Source organism: Somniosus microcephalus, chromosome 2 (assembly GCF_052327205.1).
Source record: "Somniosus microcephalus isolate GS21.2 chromosome 2, FLI_Smic_1.0, whole genome shotgun sequence".
NCBI classification, from domain to species: domain Eukaryota; kingdom Metazoa; phylum Chordata; class Chondrichthyes; order Squaliformes; family Somniosidae; genus Somniosus; species Somniosus microcephalus.
In genome coordinates, this window is record NC_140988.1 from 231,985,281 (window position 1) to 232,006,234 (window position 20,954).

The 20,954-nt window shown below is 42.4% G+C and overlaps 1 protein-coding gene across 1 annotated transcript in view; it reads right to left on the reverse strand.

Annotated features, from left to right (window-relative positions):
• Positions 1–2,349: 2,349 nt before the first annotated feature.
• The window catches only part of LOC147123275 (pre-mRNA 3'-end-processing factor FIP1-like), a 43,528-nt gene continuing 24,923 nt past the window's right edge, over positions 2,350–20,954 (reverse strand). The window contains exons 4-8 of the mRNA XM_085969953.1: positions 19,384–19,490; positions 17,712–17,770; positions 16,027–16,137; positions 15,617–15,747; positions 2,350–3,448 (exon numbers count right to left, since the gene is read on the reverse strand). Of these exons, the coding sequence (XP_085826079.1) occupies positions 3,287–3,448; positions 15,617–15,747; positions 16,027–16,137; positions 17,712–17,770; positions 19,384–19,490 (570 nt within the window). The 3' untranslated portion in view covers positions 2,350–3,286. The remainder of the gene's footprint in view (positions 3,449–15,616; positions 15,748–16,026; positions 16,138–17,711; positions 17,771–19,383; positions 19,491–20,954) is intronic.

The window sequence follows — 20,954 nt, forward strand, 5'->3', positions numbered from 1 at the left end:
GCACTGACCGCGCATGCGCCGCCCGCACTGACCGCGCATGCGCCGCCCACACTCACCGCGCATGCGCTGCCCGCCCGCAGCGGCCGTCCATCAGCCGCGCGATACGCGGGGGACCTTAGCAACGGCACCGGACTTCAGGCGCTAGGCAGGGGGAGGGGCCGGAGAGAGGGACAGAGGGGAGTGGGGGAGGGGGGGGGGGGAGAGGGAGACGGGAGGGGAGGGAGACGGGAGGGGAGGGAGAGAGGGGAGGGAGGGAGGGATAGGACAGGGAGAGGACATGACAGGGAGAGGGGGGACACACAGGGGCAGGAAGACCAAACGCCCCAAATTGCCCTCGCAACGCGGGGCTCCCCAGCTAGTTTTATATATATAGATACTGTTCACCTCACACTTTTTTTGATTTCAGTAGGAAATAAAATTACACAAAAACCATAATTGTTTAAAGGAATGATCATAAATCATATTTGTGAATTAGTGCTAGTATCCAAGCAACCCTTAAATTTAAATGAAAATTAAGTTTAAGAGCCTACCTGCACCTAATTGCATTATAGGTCAATTGTGAACATTAGACTGTTCACGTGCTCAATTTCAGAGTGCTTCATGATGTGAATAAAAGATTGCCACATGCACTTTTTCTTCAGCTTAGCACTCAGTTCAGACAAACTGCAGATCTGCACATCCATGTCAGTTTCTCACATTCAAATGCTATCGCATTTCAAAAATGAGCACAGAAACAGGCCAAGAGCTCCAACCACCGGACCAACAATGGATATAACAGAGTACATGAAACTTTGTGTTATCCAGAGGCTAAATGCCTGGCAAGCTCGAGCCACCGGCAAAAATCAGGAGCCGTTTTGTTAGTTTTTTTTTTCTTCTCGTGGCTTTTTTTTCCCCCAACAGTCAGGCTCTGCAAAGTCTCTCTGAAGCTGTTGCTAAGCTACAGAGACGCTTCCAAGGTACGGGCCGACTGTTTAGAAGCTGTTGCTAAGCAACAGTGTTTGTTGTCAGATACGGAGATGAAAAGCTCCGTATGCTTCAACATTAACGCTGGTGTGTCCGGCAGTTTTGGGGGGAAAGGCAACAGCTCGGTCCCGTCAGTGCCGGATAGCACAAAGTTTCCTGTACTTTCTAAATGGTGAAAAGCTAGAAACAGTGGATGCCCAAAGAGACGAAGGGGTCCATGTACATAGATAAGTCATGTTAGAATGTCATAGGCATATACAGAAAATAATCAAAAAGGCTAATGGAATGCTGGCCTTTAAATCTAGAGGACTAGAGTACAAGGGGATAGAATAGTGAGCAGTTATGGGCACCACACCTTAGGAAGGATATATTGGCCTTGGAGGGAGTGCAGCATAGGTTTACCAGAATGATACCTGCACTGCAAGGAATAAATTACAAGGAGCGATTACACAAACTAGGGTTGTATTCAGTGCGCACCGAAAATTGGGCGCTCCCGAATTTAACCCTCCTCTTCATGTTTTAAGCATGTAAACAGTGAAAGGTTGTTTCTTTCCACTGCTTGCCGAATTGGTAAAAGAGAACACAGACTGAAAATTACTAGAAGAAGGGGAGCGTTAGAAGAATATTTTTCTCACACAGGCCATCATTAGGATATACAGGAAACTTTTGTTTTAAATGTCCGGAAAGCTCTATCTACCGGCAAAATTCAGGAACTGTTTCCGATAAGTTTTTTTTACTTCTCGTTGCTTTTTTTTTTCCAGTCGTGGCTCCCAAGCGTCTAGCTGAAGCTGTTGCTTAGCTACAGAGCCGCTTTTAAGCTGCGGCCGACTGTTTTGAAGCTGTTGCTAAGCAACAGGGTTTGTTGTTTCACACAGAGCAGAGAAGCTCCGTATGTTTTAACATTAGCGTTGCTTTATACGGCAGTTTTGATGGGACGGCACCAACTCGGTCCCGTCGGTGCCGGATACCAGAAAGTTTCCTGTAGAAAGCTTTACCACAAGTAGCTATTGAGGCAGACTTAGCATTTCAAATGAGATTGGTGATAGGTACAACTGAAATGCTGGTATTTTACTGGGACAATGGGCCAAATGATCTCGTTCTGTGCTTTCATTTCCATTCTATATTTAAAAAATGTATCAGTACCATAAAATGTTAAAGCTTTAAGGAACAAGCAGCACTCAGAGTAAATCTCAAAAATACAACCCCTGAGCCTGCCATGAAATATGCTTTTAACAGGAGGCACTATAAATCTTAGCTATTGTTATTACATTATTGCAGCATTGCTATATTTCACCCAAAGCAAAATAATGTTTTAACCCAAGATTTATACTACATGTGGCTGGAGAAAATTACAGCTAGCTGTACAGAAACATTTTTTTTTTAATGATAAAATGTGCGATACAATTTGCAACACAATTAAACACAAATTTCTGGGGCTCCAATGTTAACTACAGCGTCACCAAAAATTTCAGTGCTTACGTCTCAAGCTCACTTGGATACAAGTGACTCCAAGTCCTATTTGCCATTAATTATAATTAGAATGCATACATGATTCAAAAATGGAACACAGTTATCCCAATGCCAGGAGTTTTCAAGATGCAATAAGATAGAAATGTGCTGTTTGAAATTACATGACTTAGTTAAATTGCAAAAGTGCATTCGGTTCAGTAGGGACTAACTTGCAGTGATAATCTATACTCAGAGAAAGCTTAGCCAATTCAATAATTAAAAATTTATTTGAATGGTCGTAATAAACAATTCCAGTATGTTTCATGCGGGTGGAAAGAACTCCTTAAATCATCAGGTCTAAGCTCGCCATCTCTCATTCCTTCATAACACAAGTGGTTAGGATTTGGAATGCAATGGCTGAAAGGGTGGTGGAGGCAGACTCAATCATGGCTTTCAAAAGGGAGTTGGATAAGTATCTGAAGGAAAAAAATTTGCAAGGCTGTGGGGAAAGGGTGGGGGAGTGCGACTAGCTGAAGTGCTCTTGCAGAGAGCCGGCACGGGCTCGACGGGCCGAATGGCCTTTTCCCATGCTGTAACCATTTTATGAAATGGATAAAGAGCTTTTTTCTGAGCAGTGTACTCACCCCAACACAGTATATTCTAATGTTACATTAATAAGCTTCTTGTATGATACTCTTAATTCACCACCTCAAAACAGTAGCTCAAAACCTTAACCAGCAGTATTTCACCTTAATGCTCATAGCCCAAAATGTTTTCTCTAGACAGAATCCAAGTTTGGAAGCACATTTCTAGTGGACATAATACCAAACTTTCATGCATCTATTATACTTTATTAAAACAATAGCAATAACTACTAGAAGAAAATGCAAAATTTCCACTGGACCTGCCTTTGCCTAGGTTCTGACCTGTTGGGTGGAGGTCCCGCCCTGAAACGATTTGGAGGAGATGGGAAATCCATCTTAGGGGGTGGTATCTCTGGCTCTTTCTCAGGATTTCCAGTCCTGCCCTGCTGTACCTGAAAAAATTAAAATTTCAGTAACAGTGCAGAATTTCAAGTACAGTGCCAACTGCTAATAGCAGGTGGGTTGGTGTCAACTCGTTTTGCCCGCTAAACAAAGCCCAAATTAAGAATTTACTATTGTGTCTGCTCATAATATTCTAAACTCAACACTTACAAGAAATGATTCATGTAAAAAATCATTTGAGACAACAATATTTATTGAAAGAAAGACTCCAAGTATAGATCATAAAATTAAACTCCCTGTTCACGGATTTCTACACTGAGGAAATTTTAAATTTCTGGTGTATCATATGGAAAAGAAAAAACATTAAAAAAAACACCTTGCAAAACATCAGTTACATTTTGTAATATAGATCTGGTATGTTTCCTTCCTATCTCTTGTACCTCCACCTTTCTCTTCCTTGTTCTCTGTCACATGCAATCAATCTAATACACTTAAAACATTAAAAGTACATAGTCAAATAATTAGCAATGAAAAAAATCTGCAACATATGTCAAAGCTAATAGCAAAAGGTTTATAAATAGAGAAAAATAGTAATAAAGGAGAATGTTAAAGATAGATACAGTCAAGACTAATGGACAATAAGGAAATGACAGACTTTTTTTTTTAAGTTGGAGAAAATAACAGAACTTAAAATTGACAAATCTCCAGGACATGAAAGTTTCCACAGAAATAGGTGAGGAGTTTCCACAGAAATAGGTGAGGAAATTGCAAATGTGTCAGTCATAATATTCCAATATCTAGATTCAGGAATTGAGCCTTTGGTTTGGAAAATTGTAAATGTCACTCCATTAGTTAAGAAGGGAACGAGATAGAAGCCAGGTAATTGCAGACCTGTCAGTTTAACGCAAGTTATGGCTATGTTATTGGACCCTATCATCAGTGATAAAGTGTCTGAGCACTTGGACAAGTAGCAGCTGATCAAAGAGTTAGCATGGATTTGTGAAAGGTAGGTCATGTCTAAGTAACCAAGAAATTTTTTGAGAGGAGGTCACTAGCATGGTGGATAGGGGAGTGTCTTTGGACATTGTCAATATGGACTTCCAGAAGGTAAAATTCTGCACAAGAGATTATTAGCAAAAATTAAAATACATGGAATTAGAGTTAACCTTGCGATATGGATTGGTAATTGGTTGGGAGGTAGGAGAGTATGGATAAAGAGAATGTTTTGGCAGGATATGACAAGAGGTGTGCCCCAGGGATCTGTACTAGGCCCTCACCATATATATTAATGACTTGGATGAAGTAAGAGAGAGCTACATAACCAAGATTGCAGATGACATAAGTTAGGAGGCAGAATAAGTTGTGTAGATGGGAGCAAGAATTTACAAAGAGACATGTGAGTGGGCAAAAACTTGGCAGATGAAGTTCAACATGGGGAAATGCAAGGTCATCCACTTTGGACGGAGAAAGACAAATCTGAGTATTTTCTTAATGGTGAAAGACAACGAGTTGACAAAGGGTTTTCACCCGAAACGTTGACTCTATTTTCTCTCCACGGATGTTGCCTGGCCTGCTGAGTTTTTCCAGCATTTTCTGTTGTTATTACGAGGGAAGATATATTGGTCTTGGAGGGGGTACAGTGCATGTTCACCAGAATGATACCATAATAGTTAAATTATGAGGACAGGTTGCATAGACTAGGCTTGTATTCCCTCAAGTATAGAAAATTAAGGGGTGATCTAATTGGTGTTGAAGATGTTTAAAATATCTGATAGGGTAGAGAGAAAGAAACAATTTCCTCTAGTGGGGGAGTCCAGAACAAAGGAGCATAATCTTAAAATTAGGCTAGGCCATTTAGGAGTGAAATCAGGAAGCACTTTTCCACACAAAGGGTAGTTGAAATCTGGTACTCTCTCCCTCAAAAGGCTGTGGATGCTGGGTCAATTAAAATTTAAGACTGAGATGGATAAAGCAGAGGGTAAAGCAGCGATTTAAAAAGAGCGGGAGCAGTGAAAAGAGCAGCAGTGTAACAACCTCAGAGAAAATAAATTCACAAAGGGACATCATAACCGGCAGCAGATCCGGAGGAAATTGAGCTCAGTACTTCATCTACTTTATACACTCTTTAAATATATTATTTTTACCTTAGCTATAAATAATTGTTACATAAATATTCAGAATAATTGATGATTAATATAAAAAATAGTTTACGAGCAGGCAGTGAAACTAACGAAAGTTAAAATCCGATAAAGTGAAGTCACAGAGAGCACGGAGGAGGAGCTCGGAGTCTGAATAAATCTGGTGAGTAAACAGAAAGTTGTTTGATTTTTTTTTAAACAAAAGCTGTCTACCTAATAAATAAATAAACTCTCTGGGAGCAGCAGAGGCAGAGCATTGGAATAAAAAAAGTCAAGGATTGACGTCACAGGACATCAGGCAAGTGATTGGTTGGTGAGTGTTACAGCTTTTATAGCTCTCTCAAGTTAAGATAATGGGTTAAATTAAAAGCTGAGAGAATAATAACTGCTATTACTTCATTAAATTATAACTTGAACTAGATTAACTAATTAAAACTAAATAATAAATAAATAAATAAATAATCGATTGAATAAAACCTTTAACTAATTAAATAAATAAAAGGTTAGATCGAGATGGTAGGGCAGGTGGTGTGTAGTAAGTGAAGTGTGTGGGAGTTTGGGGAGAGCAGCATGACCCCGGGCAAACAACATCTGCGGTGTCTGCAACTCGAGGAACTTCGGCTCAGAGCTGTTGAGCTGGAGTCTGAGCTGCAGACACTGTGATGCATCAGGGAGGGGGGGGGAGTTACCTGGATACTTTGTTCCAGGAGGCAGTCACACCCGTTAGGTTAAGTAGTTCTTTATAGTTAGTCAATGGTCAGGGACAGGAGGGTGTGACTGCAAGTCAGGAAGGTATGGGGAAGCAGGATATAGTGATGGAAGAGCCTCAGCCCTTGCCCTTCAGGTACGAGGTACTTGCTGCCCATATGGACGAGAACAAGGACTGCAGGGAGGATGGGCAAACTGACCACGACACTGTGCTACAGGAGGCCATTCAAGTTTTGGTTGGGGGGGGGGGGGGGGGGCGGGGGAGGGGAGAGAGAGAGAGTAAAAAGGAATGTAGTAGTGGTAGGCAACAGTATAGTCAAAGGGAAAGACACTATTTTCTGCAGGCGCGACCAGGAGTCCTTAAGGCTGTGCTGCCAGCCTGACGCCAGGGTTAAGGATATGTCCTCGGGGCAGAAGAACTTGGAGTGGGAGTGGGAGGATCCAGTTGTTGTGGTCCACGTAGGAACCAACGACATAGGTCGAACTAAGAATGAGGTTCTGCTGAGGGAGTTTGAAGAGCTAGGGTCTAAATTAATCAGCAGACACTCAAAAGGTAATAATCTCTAGATTACTACCTGAGCCATGCACAAATTAGCATAGGGACAAGCAGATCAGAGAGTTCAATGCTTGGCGTGGAAGGAACTGGTTTCGATTCATGGGGCACTGGCATCAGTGCTGGGGAAAGAGGGAGCTGTTCCGTTTGGATGACCTCCACTTAAATCAGGCTGGGACCAACGTCCTGGCAAATCAAATAACTAGGGCTGTAGATAGGGCTTTAAACTAAAAAAGGTGGGGGGGGGGGGGGGGGAAAAGAGGGGGCAGGTGAGGGAAAATTTAGTAATCTAAAAAGAGAAGTCAAGGCAATACAGCAGTGTACTGATCTGGGTAAAGATAAGTGGTGTGTGACAAGAAGGGACAAAGAGCTTAAAGGTAATAGTGCATCAGCAAATAAGGTGAAAGCAGGGATTAATGGTAAAAAGTTAAAACTAAGGCTCTTTACTTGAATGCACAAGCATCCCTAACAAGATAGATCAATTAGTGGCACAAATAAAGATAAATGGGTATGATCTAATAGCCATTACAGAGACATGGTGACCAGGGTTGGGAACTAAATATTCCAGGATACTTGACGTATCGAAAATACAGGCAGACTGGAACAGGAGGTGGGGGGATGGGGTAACCCTGATAATTAAGGATGACATAAGGACAGTAGAGAGAAAGGATCTTGGCTCAGAAGATCAGGAAGTAGAATCAGTATGGGTAGATAAGAAATAACAAGGGGCAGAAAACACCTATGTACCATTGGACAGAGTATTAATCAAGGAATAATAGGAGCTTGTAACAAAGGGAATGCAATAATTGTGGGGGACTTGAATCTTCATATAGACTGGGCAAATCAAATTGGCAAGGGTAGTCTGGAGGATAAGTTTATGGAATGCATTTGAGACAGTTTCCTAGAACAATACGTCATGGAACCAACCAGGGAACAGGCTATTTTAGATCTTGTTTTGTGTAATGAGGCAGGGTTAATGAATAATCTTATAGTAAAGGATCCTCTAGGGAAGAGTGATCATAATATGAAGAATTTCACATTGTGCTTGAAAGTGACATTCTTAAGTCCGACACTAGAGTCTTAAACTTAAACAAAGCCAATTCATATGTATAAGGGGCGAGTTGGCTAAGGTAGATGGGGAAATTAAATTGAAAGGTATGATGATAGATAAACAGTGGCAATCATTTAGAGAAATATTCCAAAATTCTCAACGAATATACATTCCATTGAGAAATAAAAACTCAACAGGAAAAGTGATCCATCCGTGGCAAACTGAGGAAGGATAGTATTAGATTAAAAGAGGCTTAGAATATTGGAAAGAATAGTAAGCCTAAGGATTGGGAGAGTTTTTAGAAACCAGAAAAGGATGACCAAAAAACTTGATGAAAAGGGAGAAAATAGAATGAGAGTAAATTACTAACAAATATAAAAAAGATTGTAAGAGCTTCTACAAGTATGTAAAAAGGAAGAGAGTAGCAAAAGCACGCATTGGTCTCTTAGAGGCGGAGACAGGAGAAATTATATTGGGAACAAGGAAATGGCAGAGACGTTAAACAAATATTTTGTGTGTCTCTTCACAGTAGAAGACACAAAACGTATACCAAAAATAGTGCGGAACCAAGGGGTTAAGGAGAGTGAGGAACTTAAAGTAATTAATATCAGTAGAGAAAAAGTACTTGAGAAACGAATGGGACTAAAAGCCAACAAATCCTCTGGACCTGATGGCCTACATCCTTGGATTCTAAGAGGTGGCTGCAGAGATAGTGGATGCATTGGTTGTGATCTTCCAAAATTCCCTATATTCAGGAATGCTCCCAGCGATTTAGAAGGTAGCAAACGTAACCCCCGCTATTCAAGAAAGGAAGGAGAAAGAAAACAGGGAACTACAGGCCAGTTAGCCTGACATCACTCGTCAGGAAAATGCTGGAATCCATTATTAAGGAAGTGGTAACAGGGCACTTAGAAAATCATATGTTTAGGCAGAGTCAACATGGTTTTATGAAAGGGAAATTGTGTTTAACATAAGAACATAAGTAGGAAGTAGGAGTAGGCCATACGGCCCCTCGGGCCTGCTCTGCCATTCAATAGGATCATGGCTGATCCGAATCTAGACTCACGTCCACTTCCCTGCCCTCTCCCCGTAACCCCTAATTCCCTTATCTGCTAGGAAACTGTCTATCTCCATTTTAAATTTATTTAATGTTGCAGCTTCCACAGCTCTCTGGGGTAGCAAATTCCATAGATTTACTACCCTCTGAGTGAAGAAGTTTCTCCTCATCTCAGTTTTGAAAGGGCAGCCCCTTATTCTAAGATTATGCCCCCTAGTTCTAGTCTCACCCATCAGTGGAAACATCCTCACCGCATCCACCCGATCAAGCCCCCTCACAATCTTATATGTTTCGATAAGATCGCCTCTCATTCTTCTGAACTCCAATGAGTAGAGTCCCAACCTACTCAACCTTTCCTCATACGTCAACCCCCTCATCTCCGGAATCAACCGAGTGAACCTTCTCTGAACCGCCTCAAGAGCAAGTATATCTTTTCTTCAATATGGAAACCAAAACTGCACGCAGTATTCCAGGTGTGGTCTCACCAATACCCTGTATAACTGCAGCAAGACGTCCCTGTTTTTATACTCCATCCCCCTCGCAATAAAAGCCAAGATTCCATTGGCCTTCCTGATCACCTGCTGCACCTGCATACTAACTTTTTGTGTTTCATGCACCAGGACCCCCAGATCCCTTTGTACGGTAGCACTTTGCAGTTTCTCTCCATTTAGATAATAACTTGCTCTTTGATTTTTTCTGCCAAAGTGCATAACCTCACACTTTCCAACATTATATTGCATCTGCCAAATCTCTGCCCACTCACTTAGCCTGTCTATGTCCTTTTGCAGGTTTTTTATGCCCTCCTCACTCACTGCTTTCCCTCCCATCTTTGTATCGTCGGCAAACTTGGATATCTTGCACTCGGTCCCTTCCTCCAAATCGTTAATATAGATTGTAAAGAGTTGGGGTCCAAGCACTGACCCCTGCGGAACACCACCAGTTACTGATTGCCAGCCCGAAAATGAACCATTTATCCCAACTCTTTGTTTTCTGTTAGATAGCCAATCTTCCACCCATGCCAGTATATATTACCCCCAATCCCGTGATTTCTTATCTTGATCAGTAATCTTGTGTGGAACCTTGTCAAATGCCTTTTGGAAGTCCAAATACACTACATCCACGGGTTCCCCTTTATCCACCCTGTATGTTACATCCTCAAAGAATTCGAGCAAATTTGTCAAACATGACTTCCCCTTCATAAAACCATGCTGACTCTGTCCTATTAAATTATGTTTATCCAAATGCTCTGTTACTGTTTCCTTAATAATGGACTCCAACATTTTGCCAACCACAGAGGTTAGGCTAACTGGTCTACAGTTTCCAGCTTTTTGTCTACTTCCCTTCTTAAATAAGGGTGTTACATTAGCAGTTTTCCAATCTGCCGGGACCTTTCCCGAGTCCAGGGAGTTCTGGAAAATAATCACCAATGCATCCACAATCCCTACCGCCACTTCTCTCAAGACCCTAGGACGTAGGCCATCAGGTCCGGGGGATTTATCTGCCTTAAGTCCCATTATTTTACTGAGTACCATCTCCTTAGTGATTTTAATCGTGTTTAGCTCCTCCCCCCCATTTGTCCAGTGTTGGGATATTTTTAGTGTCCTCTACTGTAAAGACTGATACAAAATATTTGTTCAGCATCTTTGCCATCTCCCCCACCACTAGTTTCCCGGTCCCATCCTCTAAGGGACCAACGTTCACTTTAGCCACCCTTTTTCTTTTTATATAGCTATAGAAACTCTTGCTATCTGTTTTTATATTTTTTGCTAGTTTACTTTTATAATCTATCTTCCCTTTCTTAATCTTTTAGTTATTGTTTGCTGGCTTTTAAATGCTTCCCAATCTTCTATCCTCCCACTAGATTTGGCTACTTTATATGCCCTTGTTTTCAGTCGGATACTATCCTTTATTACTTTACTAAGCCACGGATGGCTGTCTTTTCTTTTATTCCCCTTTTTCCTCAGTGGAATATATTTATCTTGAAAGATGTGAAATATCTCCTTGAATGTAGACCACTGCTCTTGTACCGTCTTACACTTTAATCTGTTTTCCCAGTCCACTTTAGTCAATTCTACTCTCATACCTTCATAGTCTCCTTTATTTAAGCTTAGTACACTGGTTTGAGATCCAACTCTCTCATCCTCAAACTGAATTTGGAATTCAACCCTATTATGGTCACTCATTCCAAGGGGATCCTTTACTGGGACATTTTTTATTCATCCTGTCTCATTACACAGGACCAGATCTAAGATTGCCTGCCCCCTGGTTGGTTCAGTTACATACTGCTCAAGGAACCCGTCCCTAATACACTCTATGAACTCTTCCTCAAGGCTGCCATGCCCAATTTGATTAGTCCAGTCAATATGAAAGTTAAAATCCCCCATGATTATAGCTGTTCCCTTATTACAAGCCCCAACTATTTCCTGATTTATACTCCGACCAACAGAGTTGCAACTGTTAGGAGGCCTATAGACTACACCCACTAGTGACTTTTTCCCCCTTATTATTCCTTATCTCCACCCAAACTATTTCACTATCCTGATCCTTTGACCCAATATCATTTCTGACTATTGCAGTGATTCCATCCTTGATTAACATAGCAACCCCACCTCCCTTTCCTTCCTGTCTGTCCTTCCTAATTGTCAAATACCCTTGTATGTTTAGTTCCCAGTCATGATTATCTTGCAGCCATGTTTCCGTAATGGCCACCAGATCATACCCATGTGTAGTTATTTGTACCGTCAACTCGTCAATTTTGTTACGAATGCTGCGTGCATTCAGATAAAGAACTTTCAAATATGTTTCCTGACAATTTATTCCTGCTTTTACCCCTTTTACTACTTTACCTTTATCATTATACATTCTGTCCCTTCCTGACACGCTCTGGTTTTTAATTCCCCCACTGCTACCTTGCTCTATTGCCTTCTCCGCTGTCATTTTTATTTTTCGCTCTCTTAAAACCTCCCCCCCACTAATTAGTTTAAAGCCCTCTCTACAGCCCTAGTTATTCGATTCGCCAGGACTCTAGTCCCAGCACTGGCCAAGTGAAGTCCGTCCCAATGGAACAGCTCTCTCCTGTCCCAGTACTGATGCCAGTGTCCCAGGAAGCAAAACCCATTTCTCCCACACCAGGCTTTGAGCCACGCATTTAACTCTCTAATTTTATTTACCCTAGCCAAATCTGCACGTGGCTCAGGTAGTAATCCAGATTATTACCCTTGTGGTTCCGCTTTGTAATTTGGCCCCTAGCTGCTCAAACTCCTTCAGCAGAACCTCCTTCCTTGTCCTATCTATGTCGTTGGTACCAACATGGACTACGACAACTGGATCCTCCCCCTCCAAGTTTCTCTCCAGCCCAGAGGAGATGTCCTTAACCCTGGCACCGGGCAGGCAACACAGCCTTCGGGACTCTCGCTCTCGGCTGCAAAGAACTCTATCTGTCCCCCTAACGATACTATCCCCTACCACTACAACATTTCTTTTATCTCCCCCTACTTGAATGGCCCCCCGCTCCACGGTGCTGTGGCCGGGTTGCTCATCCTCCCCGCAGTCCCCGTTCCCATCCTCACAGGGAGTAAGAGCCTCAAACCTGTTGGACAAGAGCAAGGGCTGCGGCTCCTCCAACACTACCTCCTGGATCCCCGTACCTGCCTCACTTCTAGTCACACCATCCTGACCCTGGCCACGGACTACATCTGAATTAATTAATCTAATTGGTGTGACTACCTCCTGATACAGAGTCCAGGTAACTCTCCCCCTCCCTGATGTGTCTCAGTGTTTGAAGCTCGGACTCCAGCTCTTCAACACGGAGCCGGAATTCCTCGAGCAGCCAACACTTACTGCAAATGTGATCACCGTGAGCATCAATGGTGTCCACCAGCTCCCACATATTGCAGCAGCAACACATCACCTGATCTCCCATTCTATGTAATTAATTAAATTTATTATTATTCTTAAATACCCTCTGCCCCGATTCTAGATGATGAATATCGCACCTTAGGAACTATAAACCACAGAGTTTAAGCTTAAAAAAGAGAGAAATACTCACCAACCAATCACTTACCCGCTTTCTGGTGACGTCACACTTGGATTACTTTTTACCTCTCTCCTTCCCTCGGAGGTCAGAGACTGGAGATTGGTACACCTTACCTGGGTCTCTGGAGCCTTTATACAGCCGCTCAGCCCGCGATTCTCGCACTGAGGCCTTACCTGGGTCTCGGGAGCCTTTATACAGCCGCTCAGCCCGTGATTCCCGCACTGAGGCCTTACCTGGGTCTCTGGAGCCTTTATACAGCCGCTCAGCCCGCGATTCCCGCCGATTCTCGCACTGAGGCCTTACCTGGGTCTCTGGAGCCTTTATACAGCCGCTCAGCCCGCGATTCTCGCACTGAGGCCTTACCTGGGTCTCGGGAGCCTTTATACAGCCGCTCAGCCCGTGATTCCCGCACTGAGGCCTTACCTGGGTCTCGGGAGCCTTTATACAGCCGCTCAGCCCGCGATTCCCGCCGATTCTCGCACTGAGGCCTTACCTGGGTCTCTGGAGCCTTTATACAGCCGCTCAGCCCGCGATTCCCGCACTGAGGCCTTACCTGGGTCTCTGGAGCCTTTATACAGCCACTCAGACCGCGATTCCCGCCGATTCTCGCACTGAGGCCTTACCTGGTCTCTGGAGCCTTTATACAGCCGCTCAGCCCGCGATTCCCGCCGATTCTCTCACTGAGGCCTTACCTGGTCTCTGGAGCCTTTATACAGCCACTCAGCCCGCGATTCCCGCCGATTCTCTCACTGAGGCCTTACCTGGTCTCTGGAGCCTTTATACAGCCGCTCAACCCGCCGATTATTAGAGTTTTTTGAGGATGTAACTAGCAGGGTAGATAAAGGGGAAACTAGTGGATGTTGTATATTTGGATTTCCAAAGGCATTTGATAAGCTGCCACATAATAGGTTGTTATGCAAGATAAGGGCTCATTGGTTAACAGACAGAAAAGAGAGAGTAGGGATAAATGGGTAATTTTCAGGTTGGCAGGCTGTAACTAGTGGGGTGCCGCAAGGGTCAGTGCTTGGGCCTCAGCTATTTACAATCTATATTAATGACTTAGATGAAGTGAACAAATGCAATGTATCCAAGTTTGCGGACGATACAAAGCTAGGTGAGAAAATAAGCTGTGAGTAGGACACAGAGTCTGTAAAAGGACACAGACAGGTTAAGTGAGTAGGCAATAAGGTGGCAGATGGCATATAATGTGAGGTTATTCACTTTGGTAGGAAGAATAGAAAAACAGAATATTTTATAACTGGTGAGAAACTATTAAATATCGGTGTTGAGAGATTTAGGTGTTCTAGTACAAGAAACACAGAGTTAGCATGCAGGTACAGCAAGCAATTAGGAAGGCAAATGGCATGTTGGCCTTTATTGCAAAAGGGTTGGAGTACAAGAGTAAGGAAGTCTTGCTACAATTGTACAGGGCTCTGGCAAGACCACACCTGGACTACTGTGCAGTTTTGGTCTCCTTATATAAGGAAAGGATGTACAGGAAACTTTGATATCCGGCACTGACGGGACCGAGCTGGTGCCATAACATCAAAAGTGCCGGACATACCAGAGTTAATGTTTAAACATACAGAACTGAGAAGCTCCGTGTGAATCAACAAACCCTGTTGCTTAGCAACAGCTTCAAAACAATCGGCTGTAGCTGAAGCTGTTGCTATAGCTACAGACCTTGCAGTGCTTGACTGGGGAAAAAAAAGCAACGAGAACTAAAAAAGCATATAGAAAACGGCTCCTGATTTTTGCCGTTAGATCGAGTATTCCGGACATATAGCCTCCGGATAAACCAAAGTTTCCTGTACTTGCCTTAGAGGGAGTGCAACAAAGTTTCACTGGATTGATTCCTGGGATGAGAGGGGTGTCCTATCAGGGGAGATTGAGTAGATTGGGCCTATACTCTCTGGAGTTTAGAAGAATGAGAGGTGATCTCATTGAAACATACAAGATTCTGAGGGGAATTGACAGGATAAATGGTAAGAGATTGTTTGCCCTGGCTAAAGAGTCTAGAACTAGGGGCCATAGTCTCATGATAAGGGGTCGGCCTTTTAAGACTGAGATGAGAAGGAATTTCTTCACTCAGAGGGTTGAGAATCTTTGGAATTCTCTGCCCCAAAGGGCTGTGGATGCTCCATCGTTGAGTATATTCAAGGCTGAGATAGATAGATTTTTGGACTCTAGGGAAATCAAGAGATATGGGGTTAGGGCAGGAAAGAGGAGTTAATGAATGGCAGAGCAGGCTTGAGGGGCCGTATGGCCTATTCCTGCTCCTAATTCTTACCATTGATTTTTGTTCAGTAAGGGTATCAAGAGATATGGAGCAAAGACGGATAAATGGAGTTGAGGTCCAAATCAGCCATGATCTGTATGAGGCTTGAGGGGCAGAATGGTTTACCTCTGTTCCCATTTTCCAATGTAACTCCCAGTGATCAGGAGAGTTTTTGCGTGGTCTTGCTCCTCTCATCATTTTACTAGCAGTAAAATCAAAACTTAGTCCTTTCTTACTAAGATTTTATAATAGTAATGCAGGTCTGAGTAGGCTCGGGGCAGGGAGTAGTCTGGTAGGAATTGTTTGAATGTGTGGTGATCTGCATGTTAATAGTTTGTGGTGTGCACTGATCGCTCACATTGTAGATTACAATTCTAACATTTCAGCGAGTACTAACTGTAATTCTGTTTGTAGTTGAGGCAAGAGGAAGGGGTTCAAGACCCATTCTCAGTCGCTTCTGTTTCTCACAGTAGGCTTTCCAGGTCTCCTCATTGAACCCATAATTGAAATAATCAGAAAGATCAGCACCTTAAATGGAGGGGAAAGAACTGCATGAGCAAACAGCAGTATAATTACAACCATTATTTAACTCCAACTGTTTTTCGCCCATATACACAGATTTTGTGAGTTGCATGAACATAAAACGGTCACTATATTACGAACATCAGCAATTTCTTACTGGCAATTTGAGACAATACAAAAAACATCAAGATTTAGAAGGCAACACTTAAATAGCCTTTAATTAATACACAAATTTAAATATTCAACTGGTGAGCGGATCACTTGGGGTAACATAAAATACTATACCTGGTTTTCTCCAGGGTTTATCTTCAAAAGAATCCAAGTCTATTTCTAATGTTGGGATTCCATTGATGTCGCCAGGGGCATCGAGGTCAACCCCCTTTCCAGCTTTTGTTCCTTGGAAATAAAAGTTCAAAGATTGACATGAAGTAACAATACATTTCCATTACCACAGCAGAGTACTAAAACATTTCAAACTAGTTATACAACAAATTTTCTTCATTCTCTGCCTCATTCTAAATCAGTTGCAGTTCTCATTCAATATAATGGATGCAAAGACAAAACAAACTCAAAAAATCAAAAACTAATTTACTACCTTCTAACTCACTATCCACGAAGTGATTTTGATGATATTAATTATAAAATCCTCAAGTAGCTTATGAAAGTCAGTAAAAAAAATGGATAGTTTTAAGATCCCAAACTACTGTGTGTCTCAAACAAAACCCATCTTCCAAAGCATTAATTTTCTGTTTTCTTATCAACAGGTGAGCGCATCAACAATTGTAGAAGCAGTGTGTCATAAGTGAATTGAGTAAGGATAGATATGCAAGGCTTTAAAGGTATTGACTATCATTTGACAGATTCCACCACTGCAGTAACAGAGTACAGGAAACTTTGTGATATCCGGCACCGACGGGACCGAGCTGTTGCCGTCGCATCAAAACTGCCGGACAAACCAGCGCTAATGTTAAAACATACGGAGCTTTTGAGCTCCGTATCTAGCAACAAACCCCAACAGCTTCTAAACAGTCGGCCGTACCTTGCAAGCATCTATGTAGCTAAGCAACAGCTTCAGCTAGACCTTGCAGAGCCTGACTGGTGAAAAAAAACTAACGAAACGGCTCCTGATTTTTGCCAGTGGATCGAGCATTCCGGACAGTTAACCTCCGGATAAACCAAAGTTTCCTGTACTGGGAAACTAGAGAACATAGTACCTGCTCGCCTCATACCAAGGACTACTTTGAGTTGTATAATTCAAAAAGCTAATCTGTGTCAAGAACTGACCGTATGCAATATTTACAGTGATATTCCATCACTGTGTTACCACAGTAAATTTGAATGCACAAAATTAATCTTGTATCCCAACTGGTATTCAGTACCAAAATGGATACCAAGCCACTTTACTCTCCATAGAGCAATCCACTAACAGATACTAACAAAGATGGCAGTTGAGGGCTCCTTGCTGTGTGGAGGTCTGAAATGGCAGTTGTGAACCAGAGGAGTGGGACTAGCTGAAGTGCTCTTGCAGAGAGCTGGCATGCGCTCAACGAGCTGAATAGCCTCCTTCTGTGCTGTAACCATTCTATGATTCCAACATCCCAAAACACTTTGCAATTATTATGCTATATAAACTGCAAGTTGCTGTTTTACAAATGCCACACTGCAATACTAATGAAATCAATAAACTCTTTTACATCAGGATATAGCAGTTCAACAGCTAAAGTACTCAGTTCAAATATAACATTCCCAGAGTCAGAATGTGGGATGTAGCGTTGATTTCTCAATTAGCAATGACAGTTGTGAAAAAGGGCCAAGTGAGGCGATGTACTTCTCCACTGGTGGTAGAGGAAAGGATGAGGATCTTTGCCAAGCCACTCTTGAACAATGATTAGCAGCCAGTTTATGAAGTTACTCCTTCTCTTCATTGCAATTGGCAAATAGCTCGGAGAAAAATAGATAAAATGTATTACCCGATCCATAAAGTCTTCCTGAGGACTTGATATTGAGATTTACAGGTGTTACTCCATAGCTATTGGACAAAAAATATAGTTCAATTTAGGACAAACAAGGTCTCAATTTCACTGTATCAGAGATTACACACTCAATTAATATTTTTTGCTTGAACATTATCAAAGCAAATATTTAGTTTCACATTTTACATCACATTGGACATTCATATAAATGGGCATTAAAAGTTCCTGTTTATGAGTTTCAATATAAAGTTTGCAGTAAAAGTTACACATACAGGACCACAACTTTTTGCAGCCTTCCTGAGCTTGTTTGCAAGTAAACACCAGCTGTCAAAGCCTTACAGCATATCAATAAGTACTTATTTGTAGAATAGGCCACTCGGTTAGAACAGTGGTTTACTAAGTGAAGTGAAAGGATTTTGCCAATTTTTTCTGGACATGAGCCTAAATGACAAATCTGACCTGAAAAGTTGCCATCAGTTGTAAAATTTGAATTTGAAAAATGGCATAAAACACAATTTGACCACAATTTGGGTCATCAATGTAACCATGACTTCTAATTTAGACACAAGATCGGGAGTGGGGCTGTCAATGCGATTGCAGTGTTCAGCTACTTTCATAATTCCTCCAATATTGAAGCAGCCCATGCCAGTCTACAGCAGGACTTGGCTAACATCCAGACTTGGGCTGACAAGTGGCAGGTAACACTCACTCAACACAAGTGCCAGTTAATGAGATCTCGAACCTGCCCTTGACCTTCACCATTGCCAAGTTCCCCACCAACATCTTGGAGGTCACCACTTAACTGGCCCAATCATATCAACAGCATGGCAACAAGAGCAGGGCAGAGGCTGTGTACTCTGTGACGAATGGCTCATTTACTGACCTTTCAAAACCTATCCTTCATCTGCAAGGTTCAAGTCAGGAGAATGATGGAATAGTCACCACTCATCTGGATGGATACAGAAGCTCAACATCATCCAGGCGAGAACAGTTCACTGAGATAGGTGTCCCTGACAGTGGACTCAATATCCACCACCGGTGCAGTGGCTGCAGTATGTCCGATCTACACGATGCACTGCAGCAGCTCACCAAAGTTATTTAGACAGCTCCTCCCTCCCCTGCTACCTCCGCCGCAGAAAAGGACAAGAGCAGCAATGTTGTGGGAACACCATTGTCTCAAACATTGCCTCCACGTCATATACCTTCCTGACTTGGAAAAAGAGTGCAGTTCCTTCATCGTTGGGTCGATCGCCTGGAATTTCCTACCAAGCACCATTGTGGGAGCACCACCACAATGACTGCAGCAGTTAAAGGAGAAGCCCACCATCACCGCTTTCTCAGGGCAACGAGGGATGGGCAAGAAATGAGGCCTTACCGGTGTCGTCCACATCTCAAGAACAAATATTCTGGTGACCATTCACAAGTTAAGTTGAAAACCCTGAAGGGCAAGAATGTGTGAAGCAAAAATATCCTTGTTTTACATGTAATTTTTTTTAATTTTTTTTTATAAAACAAGCTGCACTTGTAGTACCTGATCAGGATAATGCAATTGGAAACAGAACAAATACTGGCATGGTCACCCAATGTAAACTAAAACTGAATTACACACCTCAAGGAACACAGGCAGTGCAACATCTACACACATACAGGAAGAAACGCAACAACTTACGTGTACTGTGGTGCTCCAGTTTTAATGTCACCAATGGTGACTTGAACATCGTCATCATCATCATCACTATCGCTGTCACTTTCATCCTCCCCCTCGGCTGCAGGATTCTAAAAACCGAGAAAACAATTGATTTTAAAACGAAACTGAATGTCAAACATGGTATTTTCAATTCTTGAAACTTCCCCTCTCCTATTGCAAACATATGTTGAAAGTAGAAAAAACATACATCACCAAGATACATAAAGTTCAATGCTCTCCTTTCTTCTGTTTTTCAGTTTAAAAACAATCAGCCACCCAATATTTACTGGCAACTGTAGCAATTCTACAGATCCACTTGTACAATACTGAAGAATGTAGACGAGAATAAGTTTCCTAACCTGATGCTAACTAGTTCAAGCGTATAACTGAACAATGAACATTTTTACACCACACAGAATTTCATGTCAGTTTCATTTTTAATATACTAACAAAGCATGCACACAATCAGGATATTTCAAAGGGTCAACCATTAATACTTGTTTCCCTAATAAAATTAGTAACTCATTTCACAATAAACTAGCTACTGTCGTATGGACAAGATGTAGTACTATAGATACTTTTAATACACATTTGTTTTTATAAAAAGCAAAAAAAAATCTAAACCTTTAGTCCTTAAGTCTGAAAATCCGATCCTAGCACCTGGCAGTACAATATTGCCTTTCATTTTATAATCCTAGACTAAATTCAGTCCAAACTAATAGAATGAATGTCTCCTCTCATTGCTGCTTTAGAAATTCTACACAAAGGAATTTCCGAAGTCTCAAACTAACTCCTAGACGGTATGAGAGTCAAACTGCATACAATTTGCCAATCTATCTTGGAAAGACGATGAAGATAGCTGGTCTGCAAATAGAAAAAAAACCCACAACTACTTGCATTTATATAGCACCTTTAACATCGTAAAACGTCACAAGGTGCTTCACAGGGGAGTTCTATCAAACAAAATTTGACACAGAGCCACATAAGGAGATATTACCACAGGTGACCAAAAGCTTGCTTAAAGGAGCATCTTAAAGGGAGAGGGAGAGAGAGAGAGAGAGAGGTAGAGAAGCAGAGATGTTTATGGAAGGAATTCCAGAGCTTAGGGCCCAGGCAGCTGAAGGCACAGCCGCCAATGGTGGAGCGATTAAAATCAGGGATGCTCAAGAGGCCAGAATTGGAGAAGTGCAGAATCTCGGAGGATGTAGGGCTGGAGGAGGTTACAGAGATAGGGAGGGAGTGGGGAGGCCATGGAGGGATTTGAAAACAAGGATAAAAGAATTTTAAAATCTAAGCGTTGCCGGACCAGGAGCCAATGCAAGTCAGCGAGCACAGGGGTGATGGGTAAACAGCACTTGGTGCGAGTTTGGAGACGGGCAGGAGAGTTTGGATGAGCACAAGTTTACCGAGGGTGCAAGGTGGGAGGCCAGGCAGGAGAGTGTGGAACAGTTGAGTCTAGCAGTAACACAGGCATGGATGAGGGTTTCAGCAGCAGATCAGCTGAGGTGGGGCAGAGATTGGCGATGTTACAGACGTGGAAGTAGGCGATCTTG